Here is a 25,575-nt window from a genome sequence, read left to right on the forward strand (position 1 = left end):
AAGTCGAGTCAAACAATTGGCTAAAACAGTGATTCCTCATGAATCTTTGTACAAAATCAAAGTTCATAGTGAATCTTATATTTAGGCCTCTGCAAAATTTTGTTTTCTGGTACATTATATGTACAATCAAGTATTCTCCATAGATTTTTATTGCTGTTTTTTTTTTTTCTTTTTGGTCTGTTGCCTCGTTTTGAAGAGTTAAATCTGGAAGGCCAGCTTGCTTCATATATTATGTTATAACATGTTAATTTCATCTTAAAATTAAGTTTAATAATTAGTGATATTTCAAAAAGACTATTTAAATCTATTTGTTTCTCATATCATTGTATGTGATGTGTATTTTCTCTTTGAGTCCATGAGGGGGCGACAAAGATGAGATTAAAGGGGAGCTCATTAACAGTAACACTCACTGAAATTCAAATAAAGGCGCATTTATCTGCTCACCTTTGCCATGCCACTACAAATGTCTAGACAGCATTAGAACATACTCACCCGATTACATTAGAGTAATACGTACATTAGAGCAACAATATTGTGACAGTTATAATAGGCTAATGATATAATAATACACTCATCAATATTTTGTTTTTATAAAGATTCTTTACATTGTAGACGTCTAAAATCCTGCCATTAATATACTGTCTCAGAAAAAATGACCCTCACAAAGAAGGAATGTAATCATAGATTTCGATTCAAAAATCAAATCAAATGTGCTGAAATCACTACAATAAACTGCATGTAAAACAAACAACCGTAGACAAAGACACTGAACCGACGCTTACTTAGCTCCTCCCCCTGTGGCCTAACATCCAATCCGAACGGAGCATTCTGGATCGTGATCTCCGCCTATTGGCTGAAAGATCTGTCAGTGACAGTAGTCCATATTTTCGGCCGGGACAGTAACACGGCCAGCCAGCAGTGAAAGTGAGAAATAACTCCGTAAACTGGGATAATTGTGATCGCGAGAACTGATGAGCGAACAAAAACACATATGAAGGTAATAAAATTAATATTTCTGGAATTATGACTTATTAGGGAAAGGGTAGAGGGTGTGAATGTGATATTTAGAGCATGCTGGTGTGGAAGAGTGAATCTCAGATCCCAGGGCAGATTTCCAACATTATCTCGCTATTATTATTACATCTGAACATCGGTTTTAAATGATAAACATTATTTCTGCTGCACACAGTGTTCTTTCGTACTCATGCACGTAAGTCTCACGCAGATTTTTTTTTTTTAATGAATTTGGATATACCATTAGATAATTAGTTGTATGTGATCTTTATAGTATGTACAGTAAATGCTAAGTAGCACAACAAGTATTTTGTCCCAGTTTCTGTTTGTCCCGGTCTGATGTCACACGTCTGATCGTTGGTGCTTCAGATGTTTGAGAAGTGCACTGATTGCTTGTTTAGCAGTAGGCTATGTGAAATTGTACATATGTCCAGGGTGATTTTTTAAACCCTGAAAGGAAAGCTTTGTGTCCCGCAGGAAATCTGATATCCACCGCAGCAGTGCATTTTGCTGAACAGTGCTTGAATTTATGGCTCTTATTCCTAATCACGCAGCTTATGAAAGATTAACCACAAACTGATTGTTAAGACATGTGACAAAATCTCACCTGCCATTATTTTTCAAAACAGCAATATTTCCACTTTGAAAATATAACAAATATTCTAGTTATCATTTTATTGGTTTTCTCTTTATTTAATCAAAATTATGATGTTACTGTGTCCCCAGATCATAACTTGTGTATATTAAAAACAACAGGTAAAATAAAATATTAACTTAAGAGAAATAGGCGATAGGTAAATATAGTAAAAAAAAATAATAACAATAGCCTACTATGTTCTAGATGCATGTTTTTTATATACATATTATAGTTTCTGTACATCAATATTCATCCTCGTTCCATATTTCACCTGCTATGTTTTCAGCAGTTGTTTTGAAAATGTCACGATTCTGTTATTTCCCAATTGTGAAGAAATTATTTGTGATTTTTAGATAATTTCACTCATTTAAGTATAAGTATTTATGCCAGAACACCAGAAAACAAAATGTAACTGCATTTAGCAAAATTAGAAATATTTAAAATATATCTGATAGTGCATGTTTATCCTTGATCCTAGAATCCTTGGTACTAAAAAAAAACAAAAAAAACAGTGTAACTCATAAAATGGTATGTTTGTAATAATTTGTAGCTATCGAATTCATTTGCCAGAGATTTGGACACATTTGGTGAAATGTTACTCTGAATGTGATCTCTCAGTTTTATTATTTGTGCTCTTTTGAATCAAACAAGCAGTGATTTTAAAGAGCAGAGATGTACAGTAAGTGTTTGTCAGTGGGTGAAGGGCAGAAATGTGGTCTAGCCTGTATGCGGTGAAATGCTCTGTTTTGACTGGCATGTCAGAATCAGTCACTTGAGAGCTGGGTTGAAGAGCTCTTATTGGGTCAGGACGTAATTACACCAAAGAAGAGCGTGCCTCGTTTTGCAGATTCTCCTCTAGTTCTAATGTATCTAGTTAATGGACAGTTTTCCTTCCATTTCAATTTGTGAATAAATCTGCCCCATAACATCCTGGATTGAGGATTTTGGTCTTAGATAGCTGTAGGTAAAGCGGTGCACTGGAAAAAAAAAATCTCTTAAGCAATGATGTCAATGACAGTCTGAAGCCGTGGTTTGCCACCTTAGTAACCACTGGGTGGTTTGTTTGAGTCCCACTGTACACATTTAGTTCAGAACCACAAATCTACAGCAACAAGGAAGTTACGCTCAGTGAAAATCAAAGCGTTTCAGCCCAGCTTGACTCCTTAGCCTGGGGAAAGGGTTGAGTTTAGGGTTTAGGATATAGTGACCTCATTAGAGCAGGGTGAACAGGTCAGGTTTACCAACGTGCCAAATCACTGCATGTTGCTTTTATACAAGTGTTATGCATAGTTCTCCTTCTGAAATCATCCGGCATGGTGTTATTTTGTTACTGCTTCAGAGTCAGAGTCTTGAATTAGAAAAGATGTAGGCTATCTTGACAGAAGAAGATGCTGGATCTGCTGTTAATATAGTGGAGATGCATTAGTATGCGACGCGTCACAGTCTCGTCTGGAGTCTCTTTCAGTTAATATTTGATTAATTTGTGTGTGGGGTGTGAATTCCTGGAATTCCTTTCGGTCTCTGTAATCCATGGTTTCTCTATATTTCCCCCTCTCACACTCTTTGTGGCTGTGTAGAGATTGCGTTTTGTTGCCAGATAATGGTTTTACTGGGCTTGTGCAGGTTTAATATGGGGTTACGCATCAGAGTGGCGGCATTAACCACACTCCCGTCTGACACATGTCCCGCTCCCTCATTACTGATAATGATTCACTAAGCAAGCTGACATTAGTCTGATGTTTCTTTTAAGGCTTGCCCTCAGCAGCTGTGGGTTAAGTCGGAGGTTTAGTGAGTTGTCAGTGAGATGAGGGAAGAGAAAAGGTCTGTCTTCCTACCTCTTACATAAGAAAGGAATAGTTCAACCAAAAATAAGAATTCTATCAATAACTATCATTATGTCTTTCCAACCCTGTATGACTTTCTTTCTTCTGTGGAACATAAAATGAGACATTTTGAAGATGTGCTAGTCGTCATTACCTCTTTTCCACGAAATTATAGCAATGAGAGTGATGTTTTCAAGCATTAAAAAGAAGCAAGAGCACTATTAAAGTATCTTGGTCCATATTTTTTTTAGTCGTATATTTTCAGTGAATCAGTTGAATCTAGTTCACACACTAAAAAACGCTGGGTTGTTTCAACCCAAGTTTTGGTCGTTAAAAAAAAAAAAAAAATTAACCCAATGCTTGGGTTTGTCTATTTTTGACCCATTTTTGGGTTGGCACAACCCAACTTTTTTTTTTTAAACGAATCGCCTGAACCAGTTGTGCACAATTCGCACAACCACCTTAAACTAGTTGTGAAATCTACATGGGTAAATTTTCCGGCCATATGTTTTTGGCTACAGAGCCTGTAACTTTCTCTATATGTCTCTCTCACACACTCTCTTGCTCCCTCATAGCTTTATTATTCTCTGTGAAACATTATACTGTTAAATAGTCTTGTTTTTCACTGCGACTGTTGCTGATTTCGAACAGTCAGGATTGGTGTACTTATTTAATTTGTAACATTATCAAGGTCAGTCTGTGGCTCATCGTTGTTGTGCGCAGAATCTTTTAAGTGAATCAGTTGATCTATTTCACACAACTTGTCTAAATAATTTGTTCACAAATCAGACTGATCTGGTTCTCATGAATAAAGTAATGGCTTAAATTTCAGTCTCCTTTCAGTATGTCAGATCTTGGCTGTCGTAGCTGAAATGAATCGTCTCTCCTCTTTCTGATTGCTGTAGTTTAAAGTTATGTTTCCTTTTTCTGCAGTTCTTGGTCAAATGTGGTATTTGTGTAATTGATATTTACAGCCTGTCACTATAGTGTCTTAGTGACATAGTGTCAGAGGTTGCTTTAGACAGAAAACCGTGTCATGGGGGGGGGGGGGATGTATATCTATAGTATACATACTCTAGTATACTATAGATAAGACATAAGAAAAAAAAACTTTTTAACAGTAGTTTAGTTCAAATTATGGGCATAAGATGTGGTAGTCTGGTGGTACAGGTATTGTGTGCTAGAGACAACTCTAGTTCCAATCTTGACCTGATATGTGTTATAAAGCAAGCAAAAGTTCAACTGAACTTGATGTGATCAGCAGATTTTTTTTTGTGTGGATTTTTGTGTTCAACTTAAAAAAATCATGCTTTTGTTGAGGTGACCCAGTTTGACATGTGAATGAGTGATCTGTGCTCCGATGTTTTAGTCGTGCACCTTAATAAAAAATAAAAAAACGATTACACAATTATTTTGTTTTCTGTCTTAACCATGCAATTAACATAAAATTGAGTGTTTTTAAAAATAAATCACTGAATCTGATCAATTTATCTGAAGGGACACATGTGCACACTCAGTTTGAATGGGCATGATGCTTCAGACTTTTTTGCCCTTTAATAAAATGATGACAGTATTTCCTTATCCAAATGGATGAAAGGACCCTATTGTATTAAAAATACTTTCAATATTTTCAAGATCTGTTCGCTTCTGCTTGTTAGCTCAGCGTTTCAATCCTCTCTTGACATACCGGTACCTATGTTTGTCAAACTCTCACACAAACAATATAGCCTAAGTGTGTGGTTTTTACAGGTTCTCTTGAGAGGAAATGAATGAAAGCAGGATGCACATCTGATCTGCACTGATAGTGTTTTTACCGGATGCAGCATGATGAAGATTCTTTCGGGAATATTGATGCAGTCTGTTTCCTATTTAGATCGAATGAATGTAAATAATGGGTTAACTGACACACAAACTGAAAATATGATTTTGTCGTGTTTGTGTATTAATTTGCATGCGATTGTATGTAGAGATTTATCAAAGCATTAGTCATTGATATTCATAAAAAATAAACATGGAACTCTTAAGCAAACAACTGAGTTTCTGTATCCATGTTTAACGCAAATAGGTATGGGCGTATCAAATCAGTGTGTAAGCAGACACACACAAGCACTCTCAGGCTGGATCACTGACAGCTTTATCACTGAGTCATCAAGGTGCATTCCAGATTTAACACACACACACACACATTCTGGTTCTACAAACTGGCCCACATCCGCAGTGTGTTAGTAATGTCTGGATGACATCATTGCCCTGAGATTATATTAAGTCTGGTCAAGCTGTGTGACTTTCTTTTCAATAGAAGGAAAAGAAAAACTTACTTGTTGCAGCCACCCTAGTAACACATTAACGTTGGGCCAAATTGAATCATATCAGGAAGTGATCTCATTACTTAGATTGTCTTAGGAGGAAAAAACCCTAAGAAAGCCAACTTTACTGAGAAAACCATGCTTTACTTAAGACTCACATCTAGGTTCTTGATTTTAGGATTGATTGAGAAAGTTCTTGTGATAAGTTTTGTCATTTCATAAAAATGAAATGTGTGATTCATGCATATACATCAGTAAGCTATCCCTTCTAACATGTACTTTTATTTCAAATACTTATTCAAAACTTATTGAAAAAGGGGTTACTTTTATTCAGCAAGGACATATTAAATTGATCAAAACTGACAGTAAAGATAATTATATTATGATAATGTTACAAACAAATATTTCAAATAAATGCTGTTCTTTTGAACCTTCTTTTCATCAAAGTGTCCTGACTTTTTTTTATATCACAATTTCCTCAAAAATATTAAAGGGATAGTTCACCCAAAAATACAAATTCTGTCATCATTTACTCATTGACTTCCGTAGTTTTTTTCTTCTTCCCCATACTATAGAAGTCAAGACTTTTTAATAAAAAACAAAATCTTACATTATTCATGTGTTTTGACAAATAATTGATGGTGGACATTAAATTATTGGGGGGGGGGGGGGGGGGATGCTAATAAAGCCACAATGTGAAGCTGTCCATCATTAATTATACAACCATTACGACATTAACCACTTTTATTCAAGACACTTTAATTTTTTATCCCTAAAACGCTCTTGTGTGAGGAACGATATACAGTATCTAGGAGCATATATCCGGGAACAATGTGGCAAAATTATGCGCAGGTGTAATGTGGTTGTCAAACCTGGAAGTACTTCCTTTCTGTGTAGTTATGAAAATTAATCTACACCTGAGGAACATGAGTCAACCAATCAGAATTAAGCAATTAACAATACTGCTGTATTAAGTGACTTTGATTATGATGGTGTTCAGCTGTGGGTTAGGGGAGTAATTATAGAATAAACATAATTAAACAGATATTTTATAAATCAGCGACCGCACAGATTGTGTTCGGGTGTTTGGCGGGCTTCCCTCTGTCCTTGTATGTGTGTGTGTGTGTGTGTGTGTGTGTGTGTTAATAGACTGAGGGAATCTGTTACAGTACAGCAGTTGAGCTCGTTCACTGGAGACCTCTGTGCTGATATGCTAATAGCTTCCTGCATTTATGTGGTCTGACAGAGAGCCAGGCCACAATGCAGAGATGCTGAACACTGCTGTGTGTGTTTTAATGTTCATGAATGCCAGACTCACACAAATGCCATTTCAGATCAAGAGTAACTCACTGATAAAATGCATGGAACATTATTGCGTTTCTAGGCCAGAAAAATTGATCCGTGTGTGGTATGATCCTGTTTCATTGGTCTAAGTACAGTTGTGTCATACATGACCTGCTAAAACATTGTGTGTTGAGTTGTATGGCCAGGCCTGTGGTTTTGCTTCAGGACTCAGATACAAAATTCATCTGTGTGTTTCAGGGCAGCAGGATGAATGTGGAGACTCTCAGTAAAGCTGAACTTCTGATGCTGCTCAGCATTCTGGAAGGAGAACTGGAAGCACAGGATGTAGTCATACACTCATTCAGGGTAAGAGCACACACACACACACACACACACACACACACACACACACTGCGAAGCGTGTCACCACTTGCGTCACCAAATGGAAATGGAAAAATAACCAGAGCAAAGTTTGACAAGACAAATTATGATGTTGGCTTGACAAAGCCTATTCTGAATGTTTAAAATACTTTTAAAAGCTTTAAAATTGGCAGGCAGAAAGTCAAAGTCAGAAAGACCAATGAAAATTTCTTCTCTAGCTTGCTTCCTAATATGGTTGTCTAATGAACCTGGCATTGTATATAATGATTATTTTTGGCTTTTTGACCAAATGTTTAATTTCCTCTTTTGTAAGTCGCTTTGGACAAAAGTGTCTACTAAATGCAAATGTAAAAATGTTTTTAACATTTTGCTTGGTGTTGTAAGCATGTTTTAACTAGCATGTTAATACGGGTTTTTTATTTTATTTTGCTAGGTATTGCTAACATATTTTAGCACATTGCTAGCTGTTTCAATCTCCTTAGCATTTACCCTACCTACAAACAGATAGCAACATTGGCTCAACCATAACTTAAATTTGGGATGGAGGCAGAGCTGTGTTGGTTGAGAACGTGTTTTTATAGCACCAAAGTGCTGTGTTACACTTTTTGGGGGGAAAACAACACAAATAGCTTATTTGGCTTACTTTGCATATTAAGCTCGGAAAGGAGAAAGCATTTTGAATGTTGTATTTCTAACATGCTGCCCATTCTTAGCTCTGTATGTGTATAGATTTGTGTTATATAACAGGCAGTATATGATCAGTGTTTGGTGTGGACTGGTGGTCAGGAACCACAGGAAGTGTGTCAGAGGGGGTACTCAGGAAAGAGGCAGAGAGGAGAACAATGGAAGGCAGTGCTATTCCTGTAAAACACACACACATACACACATAGATTATTTCACTGCAGCTTCACAATAGTAACAAATTTAAATTCTGCTGTAAAGCAGCTCTAACAAGTCAAAAGTGTCAAATAGTTTTGAATGAAGTGTTTGCTTTTGCTTGTGTGCGTGGTTTGTGTGTAGAGTTTAGAGAAATGGAAAAACTGTGTAAGCATTTTTGAAAAACTGTAAAAATAGATATATTGACATAACATATTACTTATAAATGAACATTTTGTAAACAATGTTAAATAAATAAAAATGTAATCATGGTGTCTTTTGTCACGTATAATAACATTTCTGAATTCTGTAGTAAATCTTTATTCAGTTTTTTAGTGCCTGATTATGTCACACTGACCTTAAAAAACAGAACTTATTGACACTTAATTTGAGTGCCCCTGAAGAAAGTTGTTAGCACAATGCCCATATTTCTTTATCATTACTCCATCTTCCATTTCATTTTATGCTTTGATAAGCACGCAAATTAAATCAGCTGTGCTCAATTGAGTCTTTACTCCTCAAAACTAGAACAAATGTAGTTCATTTTGGTGTGTACTCAAACCGACACACAACAGAAGCATATGGTGTTCCCTCTAGATATATATAGTATGTGTGTTTTAATAGGCCTGTAATTATTCTTTCTGATGCTTTAGTTAAAGAGTTAACGCAGTGTTAATAACAGAGAACAGCAGCTTCTCATGAGCTCAGGGGTGTGTGTGGGAAAGATGGAAACATGAGACGAGGGGTCTGGTGTCTCACTGTGACCTGCTGATCAACTGCTGACTGTTTGCACTGGACTCTGAGATTAGTTTGTGACTTTGAAAACAGCACGGAGAAAAGCTAAATTCATCTGAAAGTGAGTTGCATTTGGTGATGTGTGTGTGTGCATTCACATTACACACGTATTTGTATTTTGCAAGGTAACTGTCACGATGTGGTTGAGACAAGGAAGAAGCAGGATCCACTTGCAGCACACTTTATTAAACAAACTCCAAACTGGACAAGGACTCAGACAGGGAACAACAGGACTCAGGAACAGAACAACCAGCATCAATATTACAACATCAAGAACTCACAAGGACTGGACTGAAACACAGGGCTTAAATACAAGGGCAAACAAGCTAAACAAGATGACAAGGGGGCGTGGTTAATCGGGGACACCTGGGAAGACTAATAGAGATAACGGGGAGCGGGAAAACAGGGAACAGGACTGAACCAAGTGCACAAAGACAGGGGGAACACCCGGCGGTCCCGGGGGAGGGACGGAGGGCCAGGTCCGCGCAGGGAACGGGACCAGGGCCTTGCAATGACGGGCATGGGCCATGGAACGTGGGCGGACCTGGGCCATGGAATGTGGGCGGAGCTGGACGTGCAGGCGGCCAGGGCGGAGCAGGGCGAACAGGCTGCCAGGGCGAAGCAGGCTGTGGGCATGTCCATGACGGAGCAGGCTGAGGTCGTGGCCACGGCGGAGCAGGCTGTGGGCGTGTCCACGGCGGAGCAGGCTGAGGGCGAGGCCACGGCGGAGTAGGCTGTGGGCGTGACCAGGGCGGAGCAGGCTGTGGACCCTCGGGCTTCCAGGGCGGAGCTGTCGGACCCTCGGGCGTTCAGGGCGGTGAAGACCCCTCGGGCGGCCACGGCGGTGAAGACCCCTCGGGCGGCCACGGCGGAGAAGACCCTTCGGGCGGCCACGGCGGAGAAAACCCTTCGGGCGGCCACGGCGGAGAAGACCCTTCGGGCGGCCATGGCGGTGCGGCCTTCATAGTCCCATCCAGGGTCCTACTGACGTGACGTGAACGGTCTCTGGCTGGGCAGGGGTGGCGTGAAAGGTCTCTGGCTGGGCAGACGTGGCTGACGTGAATGGTCTCTGGCTGGGCAGACGTGGCTGACGTGAACGGTCTCTGGCTGGGCAGACGTGGCTGACGTGAACGGTCTCTGGCTGGGCAGACGTGGCTGACGTGAACGGTCTCTGGCTGGGCAGACGTGGCTGACGTGAACGGTCTCTGGCTGGGCAGACGTGGCTGACGTGAACGGTCTCTGGCTGGGCAGACGTGGCTGACGTGAACGGTCTCTGGCTGGGCAGACGTGGCTGACGTGAACGGTCTCTGGCTGGGCAGACGTGGCTGACGTGAACGGTCTCTGGCTGGGCAGACGTGGCTGACGTGAACGGTCTCTGGCTGGGCAGACGTGGCTGACGTGAACGGTCTCTGGCTGGGCAGACGTGGCTGCCGTGAATGGTCTCTGGCTGGGCAGACGTGGCTGACGTGAACGGTCTCTGGCTGGGCAGACGTGGCTGGACGTGAAGCTCTGGCTGGACGTGAAGCTCTGGCTGGACGTGAAGCTCTGGCTGGACGTGAAGCTCTGGCTGGACGTGAAGCTCTGGCTGGACGTGAAACTCTGGCTGGACGTGGCTGACGTGAAGCTCTGGCTGGATGTGGCTGACGTGAAGCTCTGGCTGGACGTGGCTGACGTGAAGCTCTGGCTGGACGTGGCTGACGTGAACTGACTCAGGGGGTACTGTGAGCTTGCGGGGTGTTTCATCGGCCAAGCCCACAGTAAAAGCTGAACCGCTCAAGTAAAGGGCCAGGTCGATATACCCTTCTAGGGTCCAGCCGGTATAGTCGTCCGGCATCCGCTGAGCAATATCTGCATCCAGCCCGCTCCAGAACAGGTCCAAGAGCTGGGTGTCATCCAAGGATCCCAAATGACAGCAATTCACAAAGTCCCTCACATACCACTCTATCGGCTGTCCGTCTTGAAACATTGACGAAAGCATTCTTATTAGCACTCCATTGCTGGCAACTGCTTGATCCATCTTTCGGTGAGTTCTTCTGTCACGATGTGGTTGAGACAAGGAAGAAGCAGGATCCACTTGCAGCACACTTTATTAAACAAACTCCAAACTGGACAAGGACTCAGACAGGGAACAACAGGACTCAGGAACAGAACAACCAGCATCAATATTACAACATCAAGAACTCACAAGGACTGGACTGAAACACAGGGCTTAAATACAAGGGCAAACAAGCTAAACAAGATGACAAGGGGGCGTGGTTAATCGGGGACACCTGGGAAGACTAATAGAGATAACGGGGAGCGGGAAAACAGGGAACAGGACTGAACCAAGTGCACAAAGACAGGGGGAACACCCGGCGGTCCCGGGGGAGGGACGGAGGGCCAGGTCCGCGCAGGGAACGGGACCAGGGCCTTGCAATGACGGGCATGGGCCATGGAACGTGGGCGGACCTGGGCCATGGAATGTGGGCGGAGCTGGACGTGCAGGCGGCCAGGGCGGAGCAGGGCGAATAGGCTGCCAGGGCGGAGCAGGCTGTGGGCATGTCCATGACGGAGCAGGCTGAGGTCGTGGCCACGGCGGAGCAGGCTGTGGGCGTGTCCACGGCGGAGGACACACTGGACTGAAACACAGGGCTTAAATACAAGGGCAAACAAACTAAACAAGATGACAAGGGGGCGTGGTTAATCGGGGACACCTGGGAAGACTAATAGAGATAACGGTGAGCGGGAAAGCAGGGAACAGGACTGAACCAAGTGCACAAAGACAGGGGGAACACAGACAGACATCACAACAGTAACGGTCTTATCTTTCACAAACATCTTATACATGCGAGCTGGCTTTTTTTTTTTACACTGCACACAAATCTGATTTGATTTTCATATTCAATCTTTAGGTCATTTTGCAAATGTCCAAAACCTTTTGACTCATTTACTATTCACTACATAGTGAAAAAGTCAGATTTCAAACAACACATGGTTGTGGTTTAAAATAGGTTCATAAACATCACATTTATTACATTTTTTTTTTGCTATAAATAACTAAGCAGATTTGAGGCGGATTTTTGAAATCAGATTTTTGCTTCCTGTCTGAACAAAGCCTTGGTGTGTAAGATGTTTGTGACTCTCTCTCTCTCTCTCTTAGGTTTTACTGCTCAGCCCTAGGCAAGATGCTAAGTGTGTGTGTGTGTGTGTGTGTGTGTGTGTGTGTGTGTGTGTGTGTGTGTGTGTGTGTGTGTGTGTGTGTGTGTGTGTGTGTGTGTGTGTGTGTGTGTGTCTTCAGCTTCATTTGACTTGCTTTCTGGCCAGTGAGGGCTTTATTCACAGAGGGAACCATGAGAGGCCCTTGGGGCTCTTGAGTCTTTGATCAATGTTGCGTTGTGTGCATGTGTATGTGTGTGTGTGTCACTTCACTGCTCTCAGAAAGTTCTGTCCAGGCAGTGGTGAAGCAGTGAATTCTGCGAGAAGATTATCAAACCTGTTAGATGTTCTGGAAGCCTCCAGATCAGCTGAATTGCTCCAGAAACAGCAGCGCACTTTTTGCTCCTCCTTTTGAGTTATTTTCCCATGGCTCATTCTGATGTAATGCAGGAGCCAACATCCCGAGGGCTGGTGGTTAAAACTGAAAAACGACCGTTAGTATGACTCACTCGTCGTTTCATCATCTAAGCCGTATAAAGAAAGATCAGGTCTGTTCACAGGTCTCTGAAAGGGGAATTTCATGAATAGGGAATTCCATGCTAAAATCACAGTCCAGACAGACTAAACAAACCAGTTTATTTTGTCCTAATAGGGAGGATGTCAAACCCAGTGTTTTACCTTATAAATGTGTAATTTCCAAACACACACACACACACACACACAAGACCCAATGGGGTTCTTTGCTCTTCTGACCCGCCTGGAGTGTGTGTCTGTGTGTTGATTAGAGGGGTGCAAGATTCCTTCTGTGTGAACTTCCTTTCAGGAAGTTTCCTGATTCCTCTCTGTCTCCGACGGTAAGCACCTCAGATCAGCAAGAGCTTGATTAAAAACAGCAACAGCACAAACAGCATCCTGCTCTGTCCTGCACAGTCAATACTAATCTCACACACACACACACAATAATAAGTCAATAAATTACAGTAAAAATATATAAAATAATGAATCATGCTGCATTGTGGGGGTATACCCATAAGCCCCTGCTCTTAAACTTGGATGAGCATTGGGACTTTTAGCTCTAAATAACAACTAATCCTTTTAAAATCTGGCTACTGTCTTGCGATAGAAATGAACTGTGCCGACTCAAGTAACCTTTGTGGTTCTGCTGCATAAAACCATATCTATATCAGCTATATCACAGGAAGTTCCTAAAACTGTATTTACGTGCAGAGCTATTATGGTATAGGGTAGTACTGTAAGCAAGGCAACTATGCCAGTAATTTACAGTAAATGTACAATGAAAGCAGTGAAATGAGTAACTAATGTACAAACTAAACGTCTTGAGAGACTGCAATGGCTAAATATAGCAGCTGGATTTCTGGTGGGAAAAGCAGTCGCTAGTGTGTGTAGTGCTCTCTGTCCCGGTAGACTGTTATTGTTTATGTGGGTGTTTGTCTAGTCTGCTGTGTTGGATCTGAGGAGAGACAAAGTGACTGAAAGGAATATACTTTTAAAATCTAATTGTAATTTATTCCTTTAATGGCAAAGCTAAATTTTCATCATCATTACTCCAGTCTTCCGTGTCACATGATCCTTCAGAAATCATTATGATATTCTGATTTGGTACATAAGAAACATTTCTTATTATTATTACAGTTGAAAACAGTTGTGCTACGTAATAGTTTTGTGGAAACCATGACACATTTTTTTCATATCATTGGAAAGTTCAATAGAACAGCATTTATTTGAAATATACATTTTTGTAACATTATGAATGCATTTACTGTCGCTTTTGATCATCGTCCTTTTTTAAAAAAAAATAATCCTAGAGACCCCAGACTTCTGAATGGTATTGTATATCAAAATGTTGGTTGCCAAGACAATGCTCTTTGGTTGCTGAGGTGTCCGGGTGCTTCCTTACACTTTTGCCCACGTCAAAAGATTATATCCGAGTCTATCATGTTCTCTCCTTCATTGTTTGTTTGTCTAGTCATTTTTCACTCAATTTATCGTCCACCATGCAATATTGAAGGCATAATCACTTAAAAAAAGTAAAAGCAGATCTTCAGCTTAACAACCTGCACAATTTCCCAGTATCATTTAGGTCTGTAGCACAAATAGTGCAGGATGAGTTTAATAATTGGTGTATTATAGGGGTGTAAGAAAAAATCGATACACTTGAGTATCGCGATATTTTATTTTGCAATACTGTATCGATTTTCAAAAACGCAATATCGATTTTTTTTTTAGTTTACGTGCAAAAATATTCATACTATTGCCGTGGTTCGCGTTTATGTTGTGTTTAAATCCCTACTACTAGATGGCTAGAATGAGACGCACCACTAGTGTCCTCGCCTACAGTGTCTATGATTTTGATTAATATGCGCGAGGGAGAGAGAGCAAGACAGCGCGCGTGTTGTTTGAAGACGTGAGAGTGCGTGCGCGCGGCCGGGGCGCTCTCTCTCTCTCTCTCTCTCTCTGCTCGTTTGCGTCCTGTCAAGCGCAGCAGTCTTTCTATTCTACATCACTCACCGATAAAAAAAGGCTTTGGCGGGACACAAATTTGTTTTGGCAGCCGCTAAAAAGCGGACGATTTGACGGGTTTTAAAAGATTAAATACAACCCGAAACTAAAAAACAGACCCCGCCTCTATTTGACTCTGGCCTTTATTTACCCAAACCTGTCGCCACTCGCCACATCAGGCGTGTAAAAGAGACCGGCGTCTATATGGGACTCGCTATTATTTGAAGTTTTACGGTATGTGTTGGATGTACCCTGTATGAATAATAGTGCAAGCATTTTTTTAATGACAGATTGCCCCTCAGATTGCACCTTATGTGTTATGCATTAGCCTAGATGTCACAGTAAGGGGCTATGTATTTTCTTTAACTGACTATTTATATATTTGTTCCTCAATGTTTCCTTTAGGAATTGGGGATATTCAAATTAATTAACCAATCATTAATACCATTGATCAGCCCTACCTAACGTGGATGTTTTTTCCACTAAGAAACAAACATTGTTATGTTATTTTGATTTATACTGTGAAGCTTTGATACAATTGTGAAAAGCGCTATATAAATATACTTGACTTGAATTGTGTTCGTGTTTTTGCAACACAAAACGTGTTGGATGTACCCTGTGTACTAGGAATAGTGCAAGCATTTATTTATTTTTATTGACATAGACAGATGTCTTTTCTTTTTTCAGATTGCACACATGTGTGTATGTTATGTATTGTGACAGGGGCTATGTATTTTCTTTTATTAAGGCCTACTTGAGCATATACAAATTTGCTCACTAAGAACCTGTGAACCACAATCCCAAACTGGCAGTTTGATTTTCTGTGTACTGAATTGTTTATCTAAAGTAAACTTGTTTGAATTTTATGCACATCATGTCTTTTTTTTTTAAATAATACTTTCTAAAATTGTAGTCCTACTTTAAAAAAATCGCAATATATCGCCTTATGCACAGTATCGAAATATATCGCAATATATTGAATCGTGACCCATGTATCGCGATACGTATCGTATCGCCAGATTCTTGCCAATACACAGCCCTAGTGTATTAGAGGTTTGTACAAATCCATAACCCATAGTATGAGTAATAGTAATAGCGATGTGTGCCTTTCCGCTGTCTCATCTCTTTCCTTTAGTTGTGTGTGTGTGTGTGTGTGTGTGTGTGTGTGCGTGTCTCTGATCTCTGGATAAGGTCACTCAGAGGCCAGCAGGGCCACAGATTGAGGCCTCCGGGGCTGGAAATGGACTGTAATTTACTGTAATGATGTGGAGTAGTAAGCAGCGCTGCTTAAGGCTGATGTTAAACAAATAATCTCTCCGACCTGGTGGTCTGAGACACACTTAACACACTCACACAGCTTCATCATAGACATACAGTAGACTATGAATTTCTGCTCAACACAGAGAGAGTGAGAGACAGAGAGTGTTAACAACAGCCTGTATTTGAATGGTCATTGTGGTTATTGATGTTCACACCCAGTACATACCACACCCTCTGATTCTCTGTGTTATTAAAAGACATTGAGTCCCAGACTGAATGATCAGCAGATAATAACTAGCAAAGGGCGGAAACTGAGGTCTTTTGAAGTCTGGTTGGTTAAAATGACTCTCTTTCCCACATGCATTGTGATCTAGCAGATAAAAGTCGAGATTTTATGTTTGCGTTGGTGTGTTTAAGAAGGACACAAAGGTGTGCTCAAGAAAATTCCAATTATGTGTCATGTACTGTAAACATTATCCTTATGAGTTGATTATTTGCCTGTATTTCATAGTAACATATTAGATATTTTTTATTAATCAGAATTGACTAATATTGTATAATCATTTGTACATTTGCATTCGATGGTCATTTCCTCTATTTTTACATTAAGGTGACCGAATGATCATGTAAAGTTAAAGTCAGCATGAAATGAAAATTCACCTTATCTACTTTCTAAATGCATGTTATTGATCTTATTATGAGCTATTCTTTGTGTTTCTATTTTTATTTTACCTTTGTAATTTTTCATCACAATGTATAACTCAATCTCTTACAGTCATCTGTGAGCTCTCATTCAGAAATGACTCCATCCAATCAACAACAGATGAATACAACCAAGTGCTGATAATAATTGATAATCTGTGTCACTAGAATGTATGTCATAATATGGAAGAAATGATCTGTAAATGAATTGCTTATTCCATTTCAATGTGACTTTATAATTTAATCTTTTTATTTATAATAATATAAATGTATAATTTTAACGTTAATAAATTAATAACAAATGTAAATAAAAGTTATTTTTTAGCAAATCTCAAAACGAAAAACAAATTATAGAACATTTTGTCTATCTATTGATATTTAGACAAAATCCTATAGAATTTTAATATCAACCGATTATCAGTTATCTGACATAACATAAAGGTTAAAACAATATATTATATATATTTTTTTGTTTTGTTATTATTTTTTTCTATCAGTTATTTTCTCATCCATATATTTTGAGTAGGGCAATCAACTCATTTGAATCAGGTAAGATTTGAAAACAGAAGAGTGTAGTGGACAGAAGAACAGCATGAAGAAATGAGTAGTATGCAGCATGTGTGTCGCCCAGAACATAAACCACATGTCTATTCCAGTCCTTCATTCTGTGTTTCTGTGTGTATGTCTCCCATCTGCTGATCTATTTAGCAAGACCACCCCATCCCTCCTAAATTAGTCACACTGCCCCCCAGCCCTCACACAAGCGCACACATGCACAATGAGTAGTGAACAACACCCCCTACAGCTGGGCCTTTTGTGCCGTGAGCCCCCTCTCAATCCCTTCAGCCCAGGGGAGGTTTAACACCTGCCCGTAGAGGAGGGGTCAGGGCTGCGATTATGTTTTATGAAAATGGATCTGATAGTGACCAGCTGTATTTGCATCACGGTGTTTAGAAATCCTGCTCTCTTTCTGTTCCTCATAAAAAAACACATGGCTTATATGCAAACATAATGAAAGATATTAATCAGTCGTATTATGAACTTTCAGTGTGTTTCAGCCCATCAAGACACCTCAGTGAAAACTACTTATTCCTATCGTTTCCTTTTTATCTTTGGCATTTATTTCAGGCACAACAGAGAGATGCATTTGTTCAGGAGCGATATGGACAGTATGACCTGCGTGACCCCTTCATAGCGCTGCTGAGGGACCGCGAGCTGTCGCAGGCTCAGGATGATGGAGGGCAGAGTCCCGTGTGTCTGAACCCGCTGGGCGTGTTGAAGCTAGTGATGGCCCACTGCACCAACATGAAGGAGAAAATGATGAAACAGCTAGCCGCTGCAGAGAGGAGACATCGACGGGTGAGAGGCAGAGAGAGTCCTGAGCTACATACCTAGGCTGTATTTTTAGGATCCTAATGTGAAGGCTGTTCCAGCTTAACAACATTGTAGTGCTAAATCAGCTGTAGGCATTAAAACTGTAGTGAGGAATGTCGTTTATGTCACTTCAATAGGTCACTTTGGAAGGTTACACAATTGTTAGGATTCTGGGTTTGAAGGTAGATGCCTATATAGACAACAGACTAGCTCACAACTTCTTGGAACAGAGCTTGAGTGCATGTATTAAAGATGTGTGTATTTAAGGGCTGGCTACTTACAGGACTGGTTCGTTCAGTTCTTTGAAAGTAATTTGATTTATTTCATAAACACTGTATGGAAGATTAATCCAAAATCAAACACAACTATTCTCCCTGTTATGTGCGTTGGGTGAGTCTTATTTAAAGGATCTCTGAATAACAGGGTTTGATACTTTGAAACACAAACCAATCTGGTTAAACATTCTTTATTTTCTCTCTAATATACTTCTTATAAAAACAAGAAATGCATATTGGGTTCACCCAATAATGAAAGTGTATTATTTATTTTGATTTATCAGTTAACTTTTTTCTTTCATACATATATACACTCACCTAAAGGATTATTAGGAACACCTGTTCAATTTCTCATTAATGCAATTATCTAATCAACCAATCACATGGCAGTTGCTTCAATGCATTTAGGGGTGTGGTCCTGGTCAAGACAATCTCCTGAACTCCAAACTGAATGTCAGAATGGGAAAGAAAGGTGATTTAAGCAATTTTGAGCGTGGCATGGTTGTTGGTGCCAGACGGGCCGGTCTGAGTATTTCACAATCTGCTCAGTTACTGGGATTTTCACGCACAACCATTTCTAAGGTTTATAAAGAATGGTGTGAAAAGGGAAAAACATCCAGTATGCGGCAGTCCTGTGGGCGAAAATGCCTTGTTGATGCTAGAGGTCAGAGGAGAATGGGCCGACTGATTCAAGCTGATAGAAGAGCAACTTTGACTGAAATAACCACTCGTTACAACCGAGGTATGCAGCAAAGCATTTGTGAAGCCACAACACGCACAACCTTGAGGCGGATGGGCTACAACAGCAGAAGACCCCACCGGGTACCACTCATCTCCACTACAAATAGGAAAAAGAGGCTACAATTTGCAAGAACTCACCAAAATTGGACAGTTGAAGACTGGAAAAATGTTGCCTGGTCTGATGAGTCTCGATTTCTGTTGAGACATTCAGATGGTAGAGTCAGAATTTGGCCTAAACAGAATGAGAACATGGATCCATCATGCCTTGTTACCACTGTGCAGGCTGGTGGTGGTGGTGTAATGGTATGGGGGATGTGTTCTTGGCACACTTTAGGCCCCTTAGTGCCAATTGGGCATCGTTTAAATGCCCATCCCTTTATGGCCACCATGTACCCATCCTCTGATGGCTACTTCCAGCAGGATAATGCACCATGTCACAAAGCTCGAATCATTTCAAATTGGTTTCTTGAACATGACAATGAGTTCACTGTACTAAAATGGCCCCCACAGTCACCAGATCTCAACCCAATAGAGCATCTTTGGGATGTGGTGGAATGGGAGCTTCGTGCCCTGGATGTGCATCCCACAAATCTCCATCAACTGCAAGATGCTATCCTATCAATATGGGCCAACATTTCTAAAGAATGCTTTCAGCACCTTGTTGAATCAATGCCACGTAGAATTAAGGCAGTTCTGAAGGCGAAAGGGGGTCAAACACAGTATTAGTATGGTGTTTCCTAATAATCCTTTAGGTGAGTGTATATATATATATATATATATATATATATATATATATATATACACTCACCGGCCACTTTATTAGGTACACCTGTCCAACTGCTCGTTAACACTTAATTTCTAAGCAGCCAATCACATGGCGGCAACTCAGTGCATTTAGGCATGTAGACATGGTCAAGACAATCTCCTGCAGTTCAAACCGAGCATCAGTATGGGGAAGAAAGGTGATTTGAGTGACTTTGAACGTGGCATGATTGTTGGTGCCAGAAGGGCTGGTCTGAGTATTTCAGAAACTGCTAATCTACTGGGATTTTCACGCACAACCATCTCTAGGGTTTACAGAGAATGGTCCGAAAAAGAAAAAACATCCAGTGAGCGGCAGTTCTGTGGGCGGAAATGCCTTGTTGATGCCAGAGGTCAGAGGAGAATGGCCAGACTGGTTTGAGCTGATAGAAGGGCAACAGTGACTGAAATAACCACTCGTTGCAACCGAGGTATGCAGCAAAGCATTTGTGAAGCCACAACACGCACAACCTTGAGGCGGATGGGCTACAACAGCAGAAGACTCCACCGGGTACCACTCATCTCCACTACAAATAGGAAAAAGAGGCTACAATTTGCAAGAGCTCACAAAAATTGAACAGTTGAAGACTGGAAAAATGTTGCCTGGTCTGATGAGTCTCGATTTCTGTTGAGACATTCAGATGTTAGAGTCAGAATTTGGCGTAAACAGAATGAGAACATGGAACCATCATGCCTTGTTACCACTGTGCAGGCTGGTGGTGGTGGTGTAATGATGTGGGGGATGTTTTCCTGGCACACTTTAGGCCCCTTAGTGCCAATTGGGCATCTTTTAAATGCCACGGCCTACCTGAGCATTGTTTCTGACCATGTCCATCCCTTTATGGCCACCATGTACCCATCCTCTGATGGCTACTTCCACCATGTCACAAAGCTCTACTCATTTCAAATTGGTTTCTTGAACATGACAATGAGTTCACTGTACTAAAATGGCCTCCACAGTCACCAGATCTCAACCCAATAGAGCATCTTTGGGATGTGGTGGAACGCGAGATTCGCATCATGGATGTGCAGCCGACAAATCTGCGGCAACTGTGTGATGCCATCATGTCAATATGGACCAAACTCCCTGAGGAATGCTTCCAGCACCTTGTTGAATCTATGCCACGAAGAATTGAGGCAGTTCTGAAGGCAAAAGGGGGTCCAACCCGTTACTAGCACGGGGTACCTAATAAAGTGGCCGGTGAGTGTATATATATATTGGTTACAGTTTATTTTAAGGTGTCTTTGTTGCACTGTAATTATACATATAAGTAGTGAGTAGTATTAAGTAACTACATGTACTTACTATAGGGTTAGGATTATGGTTTGGTTTAGGGTTAGATGCATGTAATTATGCATCATTTATAGTTATTACAATAGTAACTACATGTAACAATGACACTTTAAAATAAAGTTTTAGCATATTTATGTTTAAACTGTATAACATGTATACTTTCCAGTACATTCTTAAAAGATTCTGATTTTGAAAATTCTGCAGAACAAAAAAAAAGAAGATATTGTGAAGAATGTTAGTAACCAAACTGTTTTGGTGCCCATTAACTTCCATTGTATGGACAGAAAAAAAAGACATTTATCAAAAATGTTCTTTTATGTTCCACAAAAGAAAGTAAGTCATACAGGTTTGGCAGTGTGAGTAAATAATGACAATTTTAATCAGTCATAAGTCATTTTCTCAATTAATGTGACTCAAATTAGCATCATTAACTTTAACAAGTTTTATTCTTACTGCAATTATTAATAAGATGGTGAAGTCATACAATAATTGTCCTGTCCCGGTGGTTAAATATGTTTATGCCTGCAGGTAATTGCTGATTTAGAAGAAGAGAAACGACGGCGTGCTCAAGACGCTGCTGCGGATGATGACATCACTGCCATGCTAGAGAGGGAACGAGACAGACTATTACAACAGGTAACCAGGCAACGCCAAAAACACATATACACATGCACACACTGTACCATTATAAATACATCTTAAACTGCAAAATAAAAGCAACCATGGCTAACTGTGCCAGCAGATTTTGTGTGTCTCTGTTGTGTAACAGTGTTAGTGCAGGTCTCTGTTCTAAAGAGGAAAGGCTCCATTGTTTTTATGGAGTCTGTCCGCCTATGTGTGTGTGAAGACAATCCATTGTTTGTTTGTGTTTTTATAGGGTTAGGATAAGGTGATGTTATGGTCAAAGTACAGACTGCAGTATTATGTAAAAAGCCCTTCCTGCCCTGCCCTGCCCTGCCCTGCCCTGGGTTTTCTTTACAAACTCACACACTGTCTTTCTCTGGATGCTTGGCCTTGTCTCTCACACATTCTGCAGCTCATAGGGGCCTGAAGTGGTTTAGACACCTGGTCTAAAACAATAGTACTGTATATTTTCAGCTGTCTATAAAGTATAATGTTATTCCTTCTGACTCTACTAGCTTCTTTGAATTTTTAAAGTGACATCTCTTGCTTTTATTCTTCACAGCTGGAGTTTGAGAGGGCTCAAGTCCAGCGTTTAGAACGTGAGCAGTCAGTTCTGTCAAATCAAGCTGAGGAAGATTTAGCACAGCAGCAGCAGTTATCCTCGACACTGGCTAAAGAATGTCAGAAGGCTACAGCACGGGCAGAGGAGGAGAGCCAGCGTGTTGCAGACCTCAGCCGCCAACTGGAACAGGAGAGCAGTGCCATCGAAATCCTAAAGCAAGAGCTCGAAAGCGAACACGCTCGTGCTCAGCAGATAGAGGCGAGAGCTGAGAAAAAGCTGGCTGAATTTGATACAGAGCACGAGCAGATGAGAGGGAAACTACTGAAGGAAGAAAAACGATATCACAAGCTTTTGGAACAGTTCAATAGTCTAAAGAAAGAGTTGGATGAAATTAAAGAAAGAGAAAAGGCCGGGATGGAAAAGGATAATGAAGAAAAGGTAAAAATCCCACAGAAAGATATCACACCTTCAGGTATCATGCCTTCTCTTAGTCAAACAGAAGTCGATGGCAAAACTGTTGCATCTAAATCATCTCCTCAACACAAACAAAATGGTCAACACACTCCAAGAGAACCGGAGTCTCCAGGCGAAGAGAGGTGTAAGGAAGGGGGATTGGCGGACAATGGGGTAATGCTCCCTGGAGCAAGTGGTGCCTTACAGTGTCTCTCCCCCAGCAGTCCTGCCTCATCCTCCCTTAGCTCATCTCCTTGCTCTTCCCCTGTACTGACCAAGCGTCTGGCCTCTCTAGGTTGCTCTAGTCCGACCTATCCCTCTTCTTACCAGGCCAGTATAAACCAACGATTCCAAGCAGCACGCCACAAGTTTCAGCAACAAGCTGAGGTAGACCAGCAACACGGAGGAACTGTTGTCCACTCGCCCCGAGACCTCTCTCCCACTGCCGCCACTCCTCCTCCGCCTCCAGACAATTCTACTGCAAAGCAGATTGCCCGCAACACAGTCACTCAGGTGCTGTCACGGTTCACGAGCCAACAAGTGGCAAGTAAACTCCCTCCGTCCAACAGCTCACCTTTTGGCACTGATTACCGCAACCTGGCTGCGGTCTCCTCACCTACAGGGAAGAGCCCAGGAATTCTCTCACCGGGGATCCGCTCACCGATAATTCCGAGGACGGAAAAGATTCATCCACCTCCTGTTCCTCCCAAAAAGCAGGGGGTCAACCAGTCTCCTAACTCACCGGTTCCTTCTGGCAGGGCCAGCCACTTCCCTGAGCTCACTGGGAGCTGTGGTCTCACCAGTGGTCAGGAAGATGCTAAAGAGCTTGAATTGGTCGTGTCATCATCTAGTTAACCAGCCTAGAGTCCAGAGCCAGTCCTTTGCCTTATCCACTCCCATGGCATCTAAAGCACTCTTCTTTTATTATTTTCACCCTAATTTTCTAGTGTTGTAGTTGTCGATTCTTGTCCTTCAGTACCCCGTTTTGGATGTTTCCTTTATCTGACTCAGTTCTTGGAAACTTTCTTAAATAAGAAAGACATCCAAATTGTTCAGTGCTACGTACAATACTCCAAGATTGAAAACCTTCGGTCTAGTGCAGGGGTAGCCAACCCTGATCCTGGAGAGCAGAATTTTGCTCTAACTTTGATGAAACACACCTGAACCAGCTTAGAATTACTTGAAGATTTAAAGGCAGGTTGAGTTGGAACTGAACTTTTCAGAAAGGAAACAGAAATGTAGATCTCTAGAAGCATGGTTGGCTACCCCCAAAGGGTGTCCAATCCTGTTTTTGGAGGGTCCAACCCTAATTAAACACATGAACCAGTCTTCAGGATTGTGAGAAATGTCCAGGCAGGTGTGTTGAACCATGTTTGAGGTAAACTTTGTATGAAAGTGGTCCTCCAGGAGCAGGATTTAACATTCCTGCTTTATCTACATTAGACTGGTCTCTCAGACGCAGTCCTGTATAAGTGCACTCAGAGGTGATGCCCCATTGAAAAACATTGGTATCCCAGAACAAACCTTATTGTGAGCCTAACCCATCCTGTCAAATTTTGAAAGGTAACTAACGCTCACACACAACTTAACCAACCTGTCAAATTCTACTCCTATAAGATTGAATCTATTTAAATACTATTTTAATCTTTTTATATATATATATATATTATTCTGTTTATTTTTTACAAAAGGATTTTTATTTATCCTAATAAATAATGTTATTTGTTGTAATTAGTCCATTCCTAATGACCTGCACAGATAGAAATGGAAGTATATACAGTAAAAATATGTTATGAAATCAAGCACATGCAATACTGATTGACCAAGTCTTCAACCAATCAGTCAGTCTTTGGCTACTAATCAGAACATTCTCAATCTGTCTTGTGAGTGTGTGATGTTTATATATTGTTTATGGTAAAATGTATAAACTGTTGGTTTTCTGTCGAGCAGTCATATGATAAGATGTGCAGTTACTGTTCTTCAGTCAATGTCGAAATTTACTACTGGAGATACTTTCTAAGGAACTAATATGAAGTGGTCATGAAAAAAACTCTGTCCTACTGTATCGCACCATGACTACATCGTCCTCTAGTGTCAATCTGAAGTGCTGCTCAGGAAGCTGCCATCTGGTGGTGTTAAACATCAGCCAAACCAAATACATTCTCTATAAATGTGGGTTAAAAATGCTTGTTTATATGCCACACATATTCACAGACATGGTTTAAATGATTGTAAACAATATTTAGAATCAAGTCAAAATGTTCTAAGAATGCATTTCTGGGTCTAATAACCATGCCTTGATATATATATTGCTCTATCATGGCTCTTAATATTATGTTTATGCTGGACAGCCTTGCATTTAAAAAATTAATTTTAATTGAATACTTGGTAGAAACCATAGCACCAGTTTACATGATTAACCATGGCAAAAGCACAAATGAGTTAATGTCATAATTTAATGACTTTTTGTCTTACCTGTGTCCTCTTTTGACCTTTATAATGTAACTAGTATGAAAATAGAAATTATTTAATGTTTGTGTAAAAAAATCTTGCTGGCATGAAGGTATTGCTCACATAAATGCAGCATAGAGTCTTAACTTGCTTACGAAAGAACAAAGTATGCTTTTATAAGTAAATGTGATGCATGTTTCTGTCCTTTCTTACATAGATTTCAGCTGTTCTATGGTCATTTACTTTTCTGTTTTTAAATACCTCACC

General features: G+C 40.7%; 1 protein-coding gene across 1 annotated transcript; it reads left to right on the forward strand.

Annotated features, from left to right (window-relative positions):
• Positions 1–878: 878 nt before the first annotated feature.
• Positions 879–25,374, forward strand: cttnbp2nlb (CTTNBP2 N-terminal like b). The gene is made up of 5 exons (XM_056260850.1): positions 879–997; positions 7,323–7,430; positions 17,862–18,092; positions 21,747–21,854; positions 22,405–25,374. Exons 1-5 carry the CDS (start codon positions 992–994, stop codon positions 23,710–23,712), a joined length of 1,761 nt encoding a protein of 586 aa, XP_056116825.1. The 5' UTR covers positions 879–991; the 3' UTR covers positions 23,713–25,374.
• The last annotated feature ends 201 nt before the right edge of the window (positions 25,375–25,575 follow it).

This window comes from Rhinichthys klamathensis, unplaced genomic scaffold (assembly GCF_029890125.1).
Source record: "Rhinichthys klamathensis goyatoka isolate OS25496 unplaced genomic scaffold, OSU_Roscu_1.1 h1tg000180l_1, whole genome shotgun sequence".
Taxonomy (NCBI): Eukaryota; Metazoa; Chordata; class Actinopteri; order Cypriniformes; family Leuciscidae; genus Rhinichthys; species Rhinichthys klamathensis.

What these genes read in the sequence shown, in the direction of transcription:
- cttnbp2nlb (XM_056260850.1), top strand. An exon ending in TAGTCATACACTCATTCAGG is followed by an intron (nt 7,431 to 17,861) that starts GTAAGAGCACAC and finishes CATTTATTTCAG; the next exon opens with GCACAACAGAGAGATGCATT. An exon ending in CAGAGAGGAGACATCGACGG is followed by an intron (nt 18,093 to 21,746) that starts GTGAGAGGCAGA and finishes TTATGCCTGCAG; the next exon opens with GTAATTGCTGATTTAGAAGA.